The sequence below is a fragment of the Plecotus auritus genome (genome assembly GCF_963455305.1).
Source record: "Plecotus auritus genome assembly, chromosome: 5".
NCBI classification, from domain to species: Eukaryota; Metazoa; Chordata; class Mammalia; order Chiroptera; family Vespertilionidae; genus Plecotus; species Plecotus auritus.
In genome coordinates, this window is record NC_137776.1 from 56,495,878 (window position 1) to 56,510,077 (window position 14,200).

The window sequence follows — 14,200 nt, forward strand, 5'->3', positions numbered from 1 at the left end:
CAGGGAAACTGAGAAATCTCCCCTTCCCTTGTGACCATTATGACCTAAGGGGGTTGTAGGGGGAGGGGAGGATGCAACAATTACAGTATTTTAATGAAAATGTTTTTCTTGATATTTAGTGCCCTTTTTCCATCAAGTCAATGTGAATAGATATAGGGTGATACTTATGTCATGAACTATTTCTCTAATTAAAATATATGTTCTTAACTCAGTTGAATGCACTTTGTAAAATAAACACCAACAATGAACAGATAAAATGACTAAATAATTGATTGGTAAACACCATGTAGCTATGGAATAATTATATGCACTGTGAAATATGTAGTACTTATAGTTGACATTATTTAGGAAACCCAAAAAATAAACTTGTAATTTGTACTCATCAGATTTCAAGTCCAAACAACGAGTTAAGTATCATGTTATTATATAGAAGTGTCCTATCATTAGATACATGGTCAATAATAATCATGTAATTAGTTACATATATTACACCACAAAGCAAAATGCACAATATCGTTGGGAGAGCAAGAAACAATTTATCAACTTAACACATTTAAGAAGGAAAAAATGCATTTAAATCTAGTGTCTAGTGTGTGCATGCAATCATCCCAGTTATAAGTTTACCAGTTATCTGCTTGACCGGCTCCTTCTCCTTATGCAGATCTTCCTCAGTTCTAAGGACAGCTCTTCAGCAAAGCCCTCTTTTATAAACTGGTCCCCATTCCAACCCAGGCCCCCAAATCTCTTCTGTCATATCACTCTGTCTCATTTTCATCATGGCACTTCTCATCTCTGAAATGATCTTATTGTTTATTTACCTTCCCAATAGATAGTGAACTTGTTTCTCTTCATTAGAGAAGACACTTTGTCTGCCAAATAACTGTCTTTCTTAGAAAAGTGACCATGTATGTTCTTTTCAATACTCTACTTACAGTGTGTGGCACTTGCTAGGCACACCAGTAACACCCTGGGATGTTTGTTGGTGAAGGAATGATTTACCCATGGTGGTTAGAGCATAAAGTAAGATAGATAAATTCTTGGTTCCAGAGTTCTTGCATGCCAAGATACTGAATTAGTGTAATGCACATTTTCAGAATATTTTACAAAGTGAGTAAGAAAATGCTTAATTCAAATATACAGTTATCATTGGTGCCACCATATTTTTAACCTGTTCCTGCTACTTAGCTTCACAGGAACATAGCTTGAATTTTTATCAACTGTTTCTGACCACACATATTTACCTCCACAGACAACAACATTAATTGGCCTTCTGAAGACAGCTCGACTCCTCCGTCTTGTGCGAGTGGCTCGGAAGCTTGATCGGTATTCAGAATATGGCGCTGCTGTTCTGATGCTCTTAATGTGCATATTTGCCCTGATTGCTCACTGGCTGGCTTGCATTTGGTATGCGATTGGGAATGTAGAAAGGCCCTACCTGACTGACAAAATCGGATGGTTGGATTCCTTAGGACAACAAATTGGAAAACGTTACAATGACAGTGACTCAAGCTCTGGGCCATCCATTAAAGACAAATACGTCACAGCACTTTATTTTACCTTCAGCAGTTTGACCAGTGTAGGATTCGGGAACGTGTCACCTAACACCAATTCGGAAAAAATCTTTTCAATTTGTGTCATGTTGATTGGCTGTAAGTAGACTTCTCTTTTGTTATATATTAGGACAAAATGATATCACAAAATTGATATCACCAGAACATTTAGAGTAAGCAAAATATATATATATATATAAATAGAAAATTATAGAAGTAATGGGGTTACATATTTAGGTATCATAGTGTATCTGTCTTTGAAGGGAAGCAACCAAAGGTTTTCAGGACCTCAGGAAAGCATGAGCATAAAACTGGAGTCACACGGGTCTTGGGATTCAGGAATTGAGACTTGCAGTTCACCTTTACTGCTGTAAAAGAGTGTCCATAATTTATTACGAATAGTTATCTTCTATTTCCAGCTGAGACAGGTTCGAATGGGAAAGATGAGCTTACATTATATTACTAGACATCCTGATTAGATATAGAAATATATATTTCACTAATTTATATGTATATATGATCACTAATAATAATGCAAGTTAATCTCTTATATATGAATATGTACTTTATGTGTGTGTGTGTGTATATATATCCCTATTATTGCCTATAAATCCCTTTCCTTGTGACACTATGTCAAGGCCTACCTGATTGACCTTTACCTTGTAATTGAGTAATATCATGAGCATTACTTATAAGGAGCATTCTTTGGAATAAGAAAAAAAGTTTGTATGGAACTAAAGATGTTTTAATAGTAGTATATATATTTTTTAAAATCACACCTTGGAACCACTAAAGATAACCTTGCTGATACCAGGAAGCAATTGGCAAATTGATGAATGTATAAACTTAAAAATAGCATCATCCTTAGATTGCATACAAATTTGAAAATTGACTCAAAGAGTTTATTTTTTACATTTTTTAGGGGCTTGTACATGGAGTTATAAATCCCTTTTTACAAGTAATCTTGTAGCCATGGCTGGTGTTGCAGGGTGGTTAGTGTTGGCCCACACACTGAAGGGTCATGGGTTTGATTCCTGGTCAAGGCACGTACCTGGGTTGCAGATTCAAACCCGGTCCCAGTCGGGATGCTTGTGGGAGGCCACCAGTCATTGTTTCCAGAGAGTTTATTTTTAATTGTTCCAATATTGACTAATGTGCTTAGATAAGACTTATTTATGAAATTTAAAAAGATTCACCAATTTATTGTGCACTTTATTTAAAATTCACTTCAAGACATATATATGTCTTGGTGGGTTTTTTTTAGTAACATTTGAATAGGCAAAATCATTATATTTAAGTAACTTTTAAAATATTCTTCAAATTCAGACTCAGTCATGGATATAAACACAGAAGTAGCGTTGCATCCAGAAGGAAATAGAAATGGGCCTACTGGAGAAAATAGAAAAATTCTCTTAGAGAAAACAGTCCCAATATGATTATAACTGCTAGCAAATACTTTCCGTGGTTGTGAATTTTAGTGACATAGGTAGCAAGTAAGCAAAAGAAAAATGTGTTTTTTATTATTTAAACACCTATGTAAAAATATATATATATAAATATAAACTTTTTTAAAAAGAAAACAAAATCTGCACCTTGAAACTTAGAAAATACAAGAAAGAATTTTTAAATGCACTGAAGTTTTACCTATTCACCACTTAGAAACCCTTACCACTTGTGAAAACTAAGTGAAATGCATAGTACTGTTTATCAGTACTTTATTTCAAGTTCAAAAAACTCAACTTTTTACTTGTTCTATATCTAATCTTTAATTCCTAAACCAGGGGATTTTTGGAAGTTTTCATTCTTTTTTGTTTCCTTTCTGCTTTTCTTTTTTCTTTCTTACTCTTTCTTCTTTTTAAAATGTAACATGAGGTTATTTTTATTGATTCTTTAGGAATGTGTCTCCTGCAAGTGAATTTTTTATTTTTAAAAAAGAAAAAACATTCTAGTTAATTGGATAGAGTATGAGAGATCCCACTTCCTACATGACATCCTTTATTTGAATAACAAATCAGTTTTGCAAACCTTAATCAAAATGGGATTATGTAAAGTTTAATGTCACATAGGAAAAAATGTGTAAATATTCCTGAAGAACTTTAGGACCTGTTAAGCCATGAATAAAGAAAAAAGTAAAATTAAGACTTGAAACTTAACAATAGTAAAAATGTCACTGATATTTGCTAGCCATCAAATAAGTGTAAATGTAAGTTATGTTCATGTATTTACATCTAGGTATTCTAATATACAAATTTATTCTTTATTCAACTATCATAAATAGAATAAAAGACATTTAACTTTAAAACACATAAACCAGTAAACTAAGGCAAATGTGTTTCATCTATGATCTACTTAACAAACATCTTGGAAGAATTCCTTGTGTTTATAGCATGGAAAACATGTCATTGGATTTCTTCTTTTAGCCATGGTGGAATAACTAGAATACCCCGATATCATTTTTTAAAGGGCATAAAACTAAACAAAATATACAGGTCAACTATTTTTATACATTGGAAATAAAATAGTAGGGGATCTGATCCCTCAAAGAAGGAAAACAAACAAGATGGGCCTCCTGTTATCCTCAGCTTTCAGTCTGGAGACACTTTCTGCAGTGAAAGGTGTCTCACTGAGCTAAGAACACAGGATCAGAAGTTGTGGAGGCAGGTGCTATTATTGGCAAGACAGAGAACCAGAAAAGAGGCAGCCATGGCATAGAAAATCTCCAGAAACCTGGATAGGTATCCCCTTGAGTCTACTGATGAATACCAAGTCACAAATGCATGAGGTAAAATTCCTCCAATACTGAAATAAATTCCAGAAGTACTGTAAGCTGAACATCTCCCACCAGCAGAGTGGAAAACCCTAAATCTCAGAAAAATATTGCCATAGGACTAGAGCTTGTCTAGCCTAACAAAGCCTAAAATACTAGCCTCAAAGGGAGCAAGGTGATCTATGAGTAATTTCACTGCCTGCAAGAACAACATCCACCATTTCCAAAGGATGGCAAAGAATATAAAGCAATGAACAGTGTTAAATTTGCAGTGCCCATCATCCATTAAAAGATTAATAGATATGCTAAGAAATAAGAAATGTAACCCATAAGCAGGAGAAAAAACATTTTTTAAACCTACAGCTAGAGTTAACAGAGATGACAGGAGTAGCAGACAATACCAAACCCTTGAACAAATATGTATGTGGACTTCCAGAAAATGGACAGGAAGCAGAAAAAAATTTTTTAGAAATGGCTGAGATTTTTCCAAAATTGATAAAAACTATAAATCATAGATCCAAGAAGTTCAGTAAATCTCAAACAGGTACACACACACACACACACACACACACACACACACACACACACAGTGTATTATAATAAAAATACTGAAAACTAATGATAAAGAGGTAAAAAAAAAATCTTAAAAACAGAGGTGAAATTTTCATGCATTGCTGGAAGAAGTGTAACATAACAATTTTAGGAAATAGTTTGGCCATTTCTTATAAAGTCAAACATGCCATACAACTCAGCTGTTCCATTTTTAGGTTTTAAATGGGAAATGAAAATGTTTGCCCAAACAAAGATTTGTATAAAAATGTTCATGGCACTTTCATTCATTATAGCCAAAAACTAGAAATAGTGAGCTTTCTAGCTACAGAGGAGAGAAACTGTGGTATATAGCCATACAATACAAATCTGTTCAGTGATAAAAAAATAATTTATTGATACACTCAACACAAAATGAATCTCAAAATCATAATGTTGAGCAAAAGAAGTCAGGCACAAATGAACATGTACATTTTGAGACTATTTATATGAAATTCCAGGAAATGAAAACTAAATTTTAATGATATAAAGGACCTCAGTGGTTTTCTAGGGTCTGAAATGAGTAAGCAGATAGCCCAGGGACACAGGAAATATTTTGGGGTAATGAAAATGTTTTATATATTGATTGTGTTTACAGGAGTGTATACATTTGTCAAAACTAACTGAACGTTACATTTAAAACAGATTCATTTTATTACATGTAAATTACACATCAATAAAATGTTTAAGTTACAATTTTTTTAAGTTTGTGTAATTTGTAGAAAATGAAATGTATTTGTTCTATCAACATGTTTCAGATAATACCTAAAGAGCCAACTAAATTCATTAGCTTGGTTAACATATCTGATTTGGGGTATAGTATGCAGAAGAAATGTTTAAGATAAATGTATATTTTCTATAATAACTAAACCTAAAGCAAATAATTTTGATGAAATAATAACTCCCTATTATGGAAAGCTAAATAAAATAATGAGTTAGGAAAGAAATGCCTGAAAATATTACTCCAAGGTGCTTTTGACTCATATTTTATGCCAGTTGATGGACATTACCTTCAGAATGTATACATAATATAGTCAATTTGTGCTTCTCTCTTGCTGACAGTCTTTAGATTTATTTGCTTCCTTAAAAAATAGAAAAAAATATTATTTCTGTATTATAATCTAAGAAGCCATCAGCATAGAATATTTTAGGAGCAATACAGGTCATTCATGTATTCAACGTACTTATACTCTAGATTTTATCATCTTGTCAAGGAGTGGAAATACCTGTTTATGACCCAAACTAATGTTTTGGTTCATTCTTATGGCAATATAGATTTTAAACCACAGTATTTATTAAATATGAAATAAGAATGTTTTCCCTGGCTCTTAAGTAATTATGTGGTTTAGGTAAAATAAATAGCATTGATTATGTGCCCTCTGATTAAATCAAGTGAATTTAATTTGTACTATTTCCTGAGCATATGATAGGTGCTATGGAGACATAACAGCATGCATAAATATTTCCAACACTACAATTAGGAAGAGTAAAATATATTTTTCACATGAATCTCCTTGGATCACAGGAATCAGTTTCAGGCAAGTATTGTTAACTCACTTCTTAATCAACTATTCATTTATTAAAGTTAGCCTCATGTATTTTTTTCTGTGGAAGATACAGCCTAAACAGTTTGTCTGCCTTACTGAGACATATTGTCTTTCACACATCCCAATTCAGCCTCACTACAGATGGCCCCAACTTTCATCCTTTTAAATAGATAAAAACAAAGGGCCGCTGCTTTCTTTAGGACATTCTCTTAGTAGGGACACCCGTGGCAAACAGGGACCATGTTCACCAAGAGACAAAGGTGGAAAAGAAAGCCAATTACCAAGAAAAGTCACTTTAAAACACTTTGAACTTGGCCAAAATCTACTTTTAAAATGGTTACATGGTTTACAGAGATAGTGTTTTATAAAAAGTGTTGGGGGGAAATTGTGTTGATCAAATATAGTTGAATCAAACACTTAAAAATGTTTGTTTATTTTTCCCACATGCTTGGTATATTGTAGTTCCAGTGCCTTAAACATATATAACATTCTCTCTAATGCTCTGACACATCCAAAGATCAAGGTAGAGACCATTTGTCATGATTTGATTTTCTGTGGAGTATAGCACTTTTTAGGATTATTAGAAACTGAATGACAATATAATGATAAAGAGAAGATGACTTAAAAGCCTCCTGTTAACTTATAAAGATTTAGCTCAGGAAGCACTGAAAAGGTTATCCTACCTAAGTGCGATACTTAGAAAGACTGTCATAGCAGTTCACTTCTTCCCATAGACAAAAACAAAAACAAAAACAAAGATTTAGTCTATTTTTCTCTACAAATATTCTAAATGCATTTTATCTCTAATCAGCACTCCAGCTTACAGGTTGGTATTGTAAACAACCTGAGTTTTAACTTTAATTTAGAATCCATCAGGAATTTAGAGACTTTTCCTCTCCAGATTTATCATCAAAATTATAAAATTAAAAGCTGCATTGGCTTGACCATTTTTTTCCTCCAAGGGCCAATGGTAAATCCTCATAACTGAATTGAGATAAATAAAAATTAACATACTTGATACTCTGACAAGATATAATATTTCCAAAATCCAATCTTCCCCCATAACTTTGTTTTTTATTCAATCCAGCACTAATGTATGCAAGCATTTTTGGGAATGTATCTGCAATTATCCAAAGACTATACTCAGGAACTGCCAGGTACCACATGCAGATGCTGCGTGTAAAAGAGTTCATTCGCTTTCACCAAATTCCCAATCCTCTGAGGCAACGGCTTGAAGAATATTTCCAACATGCATGGACTTACACCAACGGCATTGACATGAATATGGTATGTATTTCTGTTTCCAAAACGAAAGAACCATAGGCATTTTAGCTACAGCCAAAATGGAAAAGCTAGTCTCACCAGCTTTGAACCCCTTGCTTTTGTTTTTCTCTCTCAGATGTTTATTTTCTCCCCTGGAGATAATCTCTCATTCTCAATTCATGGCATTGCATGGTGCTATATTCTAGTTATACTGTGTGGCAAAGGCATTATAACATGATGCAAACTGATATAACTATGTGCAGTAGAGTCTCCACTTCTGTTTAAAGAGAGTGTTGCTAAGCTGGGACTTGGTCTTTCACCACATGGCCTACCTACCAGTACCCCCAAAAATAGTTGGACCCATTTGCATTAAGATTTTATACAAGTAAACAGTAATAGCTATGATGGCCCCAAACAGAAATTCAAGGTTAACATTCTTCAAAAAAATAGGTCATTTTGAGAATTTGTGGAAGAGGTTAGGAAGCTTAAGTATGTCATATACACTTTATGATAGGAAACTTCATGTTTATGGTATAGAAATTTTTTCTATATTTAAAAAAATTAACTATGTGCCCCTTTACTGTATCTGGTTTAATGTATATTTCCTTTCAAAGGGAAAGTATAGATTTCTTCATTACTTTTAAGCTAATTCAACATCAGCAATCACTTTTCATAACCATTTATTCCTCTGACAATGCCCCAAAATCAACACTATTAGTATTAACATAACTGTGGTCCATCAAGCTCTTTTTAATATTAGGAAAATTAGGTACATTTATTTGACCTAGCTGTTTGGATAATAGAAACTGATTGCTCAAGATTAATTATATAACAGGTCCAAATTCTATAGCAGACCATAGACCTATTTTTTAAAAGATTAAAAATATTGTGCATTTCATATAGCTACTCCTCCACTGGACAAGGACCTGTTTCTAAAAATATTCAGAAAATAAAACATCTTACATAAAATGACATCAACAGTATAATACAATTTTTGTATAAGTGAACCTATACAATTTAGATTGACATCTTTTGATTTGACTAGTAAATATTCTAACAAAAAAACAAAGATTCAAAATTAGCAATCCAGATACAGAAATTATTGTAAATATTGCCCAATTTGAAAGACATATTTACATATGGATAAACTTATCTTAGTATATGTGATTTATCTGACTGAGAAGTAAGGACATGCCATAATAAAAAATTAATTTGAAGAGCCAATCAGTTAGCACATTTTATACAAAATCATAACCTAACTTCATGAGTTATTTCCAGGTATCTCAGTGTTCTTTGTGAAAATTTATTTGATAAATTGATCTTACTAGGGTAACACTTTAGTCTCACAAGAAAACACCTATAAATTGATCACTTTTATATATTATTATTTAACAAAGATATCATCATTCAGAAACTATTGGGGTTTCTCTAATGCTAGGTTGGCTGAAGCAGTGCCAAGAATTTTTTATCAACACACGTGCCACTCAATTTTGTTTGTTTTATACGCCAGATTATTTCAATAACAGTAATAAAACAGCTATTTATTGTACCACCCCTCTCCATATAACTCTAGTTTTGTGGCCATATTTTGTGATAAAGTCTATTTTGTGACATCTATTTACCTTTCATTGTTTGACTCTATTACCTATAAATATGGTTTATATACCACTTGCTTATTTACAATGTACTTATGAAAGATTTATCTCTTTCCTGTCTGCTTCACACCTTAATACATGGAATCACAACACCCACCGGTAAGAACAGGAGGTATTTATATCCAATTTAATTCTCGTGTAAACTGTGGAGAACACCCTTGCTATCTGTCAGGTTTAGAGCTTGTTAAGTGGTTTCCAGTGTTAGTTCTGATCTTTTTTGCATGATGTAGCAGAGGATATACAACGCAATCAATCGGGAAAGATAACCTGGAAGAGGCCAAGTGCAGAATAGAAATCCTTAATTTTAACAATGACTTGACCTCCAATGATATTTATATACACTTTCCCCTTCCCCACAAAAAGCCACTTACCTGCCCCTTCCTCCACTCTGGTAAAGGTTATGGGTATACGGTTTGCATTAGATAATTGTCATAAAGAAAATGTCATTCTTTTTCATCATCCTCTATTTTCATAATGTAGGTATTTTTCTTCCCTCTCATCTGCATGCCTGTATTACATGATCCTGAAGTGTGTGAGCTCTAAACCATGTGCTATTGAGTCTTGCATGTGGTTTTGAGAGCTTGACTTTGCACGAACTTCTTGTTTGTATAGAGTGTCTACATTTCTCATCTTGTGACTGAAAAGTGAGTAAAAAAATCAAAGTGCAAGATAACTGAAAACTCAGCAAATGGAAGATACTTGCTAATTAAGCAGGCTGTGCAAAACAAAGTTGATAAGAGAGAAATAACTGTACTCTTAGACTACTGAGAGGTAAAAAAAAAAAAATCTAAGTAGATTTTTTTACCTCCAAAAACACTGTTAAAATCCCTGTCTTGTCAGTTAATTGTTTACTAAAGTGTAATATAATAATTTAAAGTTATATAAATGTATGTATTGTGATACATAAAAGTACATCAAGCTGTTGTATCTTTCACCAGCATTCCATCTTATTTCATTTAAGTATAACCTTAAATATAATTTCTCATGAAACATTGCAGGTCATTTTTGCTTTTCAGCTAAATGTGGTACAAGATGCCCAGTCATGCTGTATAAATTGACCTAAAGTTATTTTTCATAACCCAAAACATTTGATTCCTTAATAGATCACAAAACATAGGAAAGAATTAACCTAAAATGTGCAGCCACATTCTTATTTCCTGCATCTTTGTTTATTTTGTGAAACAGCAATTGCCAGAATGTTCCAGGACCAAAAGCATTCAGGAGCACTTAAGAGCTCCCTTTCAGTTGAACCAAATGGTTCAGAGTGCAAAAGGAAGAGGGTTAGGATAGTGAAACTGGTGAAAGAAAGGTGTTCTTTTGCATCTGATGTCAGGCTTAGGAATAGTAAAAATTACCTTCAAAATGTCTTTAGATCAATTCTGGAAAACCCTTTCCCTTTCACTCCCAGATATTTGACTAATTAAGAAAGAGATATTTTCTCAGCATAGGACGAAAGGCATCTCAAGGAATTTCCCCAAATCAATGCTGTCTTCTAACTCAATCTGAAACTTTCTGACATTATCCAACATAGATTTTAGTTACATTAACAAGAGCTGAAAATCACTTTCCATGTCAGAGTAGAATCAAGTTTCCTCATATCACACACAAGAACTGGAATGCCTAAAGAAAGAACCCTGTAACCATGGTCTATACATCATTCTGGATTGTGAGAAATAATCAATTGTGGCAGAAATTACTCCATAATTTAAAATTACATTGACATGAAAGAAAATCTTTGTGAACACTTAATGACAAATTCTATTTTACCTAAAAATGCCCCATCAATATGCCACTAATCTTGGACAAGTCACTTAATCTCTCTGCAATATCATTAAACTTGTCATTTTCAAATATTTTTAAAGCACCAGAACTCAAATATGCTAATTATGCAAAAACAGTTATTATGGGACATTTTTCAGCTTGAGGATGGAGATTCTAACCTATCTGCTGCCCCTCTCTCACTCCCTGTGGTGGACCTTAGTCTCCCTTACGAAACATCTGCTTTGTATTATTCAAAAACCACTGGACTAAATGAGTGGTAGAACAGTTGATGGCAGAGCACCAAAGGGGATCATTTCAGGTAAAGACAAGGACCGGAATAGAAGCACATATGTGGGAGAGTACAAGGTAGAATTAATGGAGGTACTCCAGAAACAACTTTATTTTATGAAAAATAACAATTTTGTTGGGTTTTGCTCTTTGTTTTTGTTTGGCCTTGATATTAATGGAGACAATTCTGAGCAACAGATGTACAAGGAGTTGGGATAAGAATCTAGGAAGAGGGATAAATTCTTCAGCAAGGCAGATAGGCAAGGCTTCTGAAAGGCAAGCAGGAGGAAAAGAGAAAGGGTGAAGGCCTTGGCTTTGAGAAGTAAAGGAGAAAACTCCATGTCCCTTATAGTACATGGCCCAGTCTTCTTGGTCTAGCAAAGATTAAACTAATTCCTCAGAAAGGAGGTGGTATAAGATAGGGGCAAAGTTGTAGAAGGAAGGATATTTAGGGATTTTAGTCAACCTAGTAGACTAAAAATGGGTAGAACCACATGTGAGAATCTAAGTGAGAAAGGATATACTTATCATGGGCCCAACAAACAAAGCCAATCAAAATGGAAAAAATATATTGAATAATTGCAGATTGTTTCATATAAATTATTATTTCTTGAGACTGATGTAATTTCTTAGTATCATGTTAATGAAATTTGATTTCCTTTCCTTCTATTTTTCTTTCCAGCTCCCCTGTTATCTGTTAGATTAGCCTCTGCTAACTACTAACCTTAACTAATTACTGCTTACTACTACTACTATTACTTACTACCTACTACTAACTAGCTACTAACACCTTATATCTGCATCCACATTCTAACCCTACTATTTCAAAAACTTCTCAATGTTTATTTAAATGACTTCATCTGTGCCAGACTTTCCCATTCACTCATGGACTGTTTCAATAGACCACAGTGAAATGTAATGACAAGTTTTTTCAGTTATGTTCAATTCAGCAACTCAAGTAAAAACAATCCTTGTGACATTAAACCTATCAAAAATATAAATCAAGATTTACAAAATAACATGGCTTATTTTCACCACATTGCTTTTAATTCCATATTACTTTTTCTAATGATTCTTTATATCTTTAAGTTGATTGATATAGTCAATGAAAAAGCTTTGACTGACTAGTCATAGAGCTATACATAAAAAGACCAAAAATATGGTGCCCTCATATTTGACTACTCCACCACTGACTGGGCAAGGAGCCCTTTTGTAAGAATTCTTCAGAAAATAAAATCACTCACTTCTAAAGACATCAATAGCATAATAGAAATTTGTCATAGGTAAGCCTGTACAATATAATTGACACTTTTTGTTTAACCAGTAATATTCTAACAAAAAAGCATAGGTTCAAAATTAGCAGTCAAGTTGAAGAAAGCATTGCAAATATTGCCTAAGTTGAAAGACACATGCCCATTCCCTGCACTGAGGTCCAAATGGCCCAACAAGTAAATCCACACATTTAGAAAGGGGGCATGGAGACTGGCAAAAACCTGCGTTTAAGTGATAAAGACCCTCAGGACTGGTGACATATTTTAGTTTTTTGAAAAACTAAACACATGTCTAGTAACAACACACGTCTAGTTATCATTTAGGAGTTGAATTAAAATAATAGTTGTCTACAATGCCTTTAAAAGACGTTTTCATCTTCATGTTGATTAGTCAATAGGAATTGTCTAGCTCTGCAGAAATTGGATAGGTAGTAAAATTTTGCACCAGCAAGATATCTGCTATTAACATACACACTTGCCTACTGTAGCCAGCCCCTGAACAGCAGGTGCTTAAAAAGGTCAAGGCTCATGCACTTTCTAATTTTCACAGAGGTTGTTTGCCCTAAAGTCTCAAAAATACCACAGAGAACAATACTTGCCATCTGGAGCCTCCTGGCATGAACAATATCAAGCGTAACATTGGCATCTGGTATTTTCAGGTCACATATGATATGTGCTCAGCCAAATGATGATGGTCACTTCATCCTGGTCTCTAACCCTTATCAAGAAGGGCTTAATTACAGCTGGCACCATGCTGCTTCTTTAGAAGTTCCTGAGCTAAGAGAAATAATGGCAGCATGGCTGGGGCTTTAAACAAGGAAAACAGTCATTGCAGGAACACCAAGCTGAGGCATTGAACACACTTCTGTGCTTCAGTTTCTCCATTTAATGTTCCTCTTACAGTAGTAAGAAGGTGGAAATGATGTCTCAAAGCATAGTATGCTTTTATAACTCTCTAAAATAATGGTACTATCTGATCAGGACTCTAGAGTGCAGTTTTTTTTTTGCTGAAGAGTGTGACATGTTTCCAAACACTGTCTTTGTAGTGATAGGAACACAGGATGAACTTAAATTCAATTCAGCTTAAGAACATTTAATATTCAACACAGGTTTAGCCAATAATAAAAATGTAGAGAGACATCAGAGTTCAGTTTTAAACGATTCCTTGGACATGTTACTTTAAGTCCATTTTAGTTCTATAATATTAGAAGAATTCAATATTTATCAAAGCTTATGGAATCAAACCATCTGCAATTTCTCTAAAATAAAAGTTTAGTATTTTCTTTCATGGGAGAATTGTCTGAGACATTCCCAGTGGTCTTGGAACTTCCAATATGTCTGATTGTAAAATCATTTTCTAAGGGTGAAAATAAGCACAGTGGTTCATCTAACCCTGTTGACCATATAGCTTTAGGCAGAAGTACTCGAGAAAATTACAGATATTTATTTGTTTTTCTTGGTTTAGACATTGCATTGCTATCCATGGGGATGAGTGTGGATGGAAAAAATA

The 14,200-nt window shown here is 33.7% G+C and overlaps 1 protein-coding gene across 7 annotated transcripts in view; it reads left to right on the plus strand.

Annotated features, from left to right (window-relative positions):
• The window catches only part of KCNH7 (potassium voltage-gated channel subfamily H member 7), a 438,042-nt gene that overhangs the window by 377,308 nt on the left and 46,534 nt on the right, over positions 1-14,200 (plus strand). For 5 of the 7 annotated variants that reach the window (XM_080669564.1, XM_080669568.1, XM_080669565.1 and 2 more), the window contains 2 exons: positions 1,250-1,649; positions 7,540-7,739. In XM_080669564.1, coding sequence (XP_080525690.1) covers positions 1,250-1,649; positions 7,540-7,739 — 600 coding nt within the window. Of the gene's footprint in view, positions 1-1,249; positions 1,650-7,539; positions 7,744-14,200 lie in introns of all 7 variants that reach the window. The other 2 variants (XR_013960661.1, XR_013960662.1) reach the window with 1 other exon arrangement.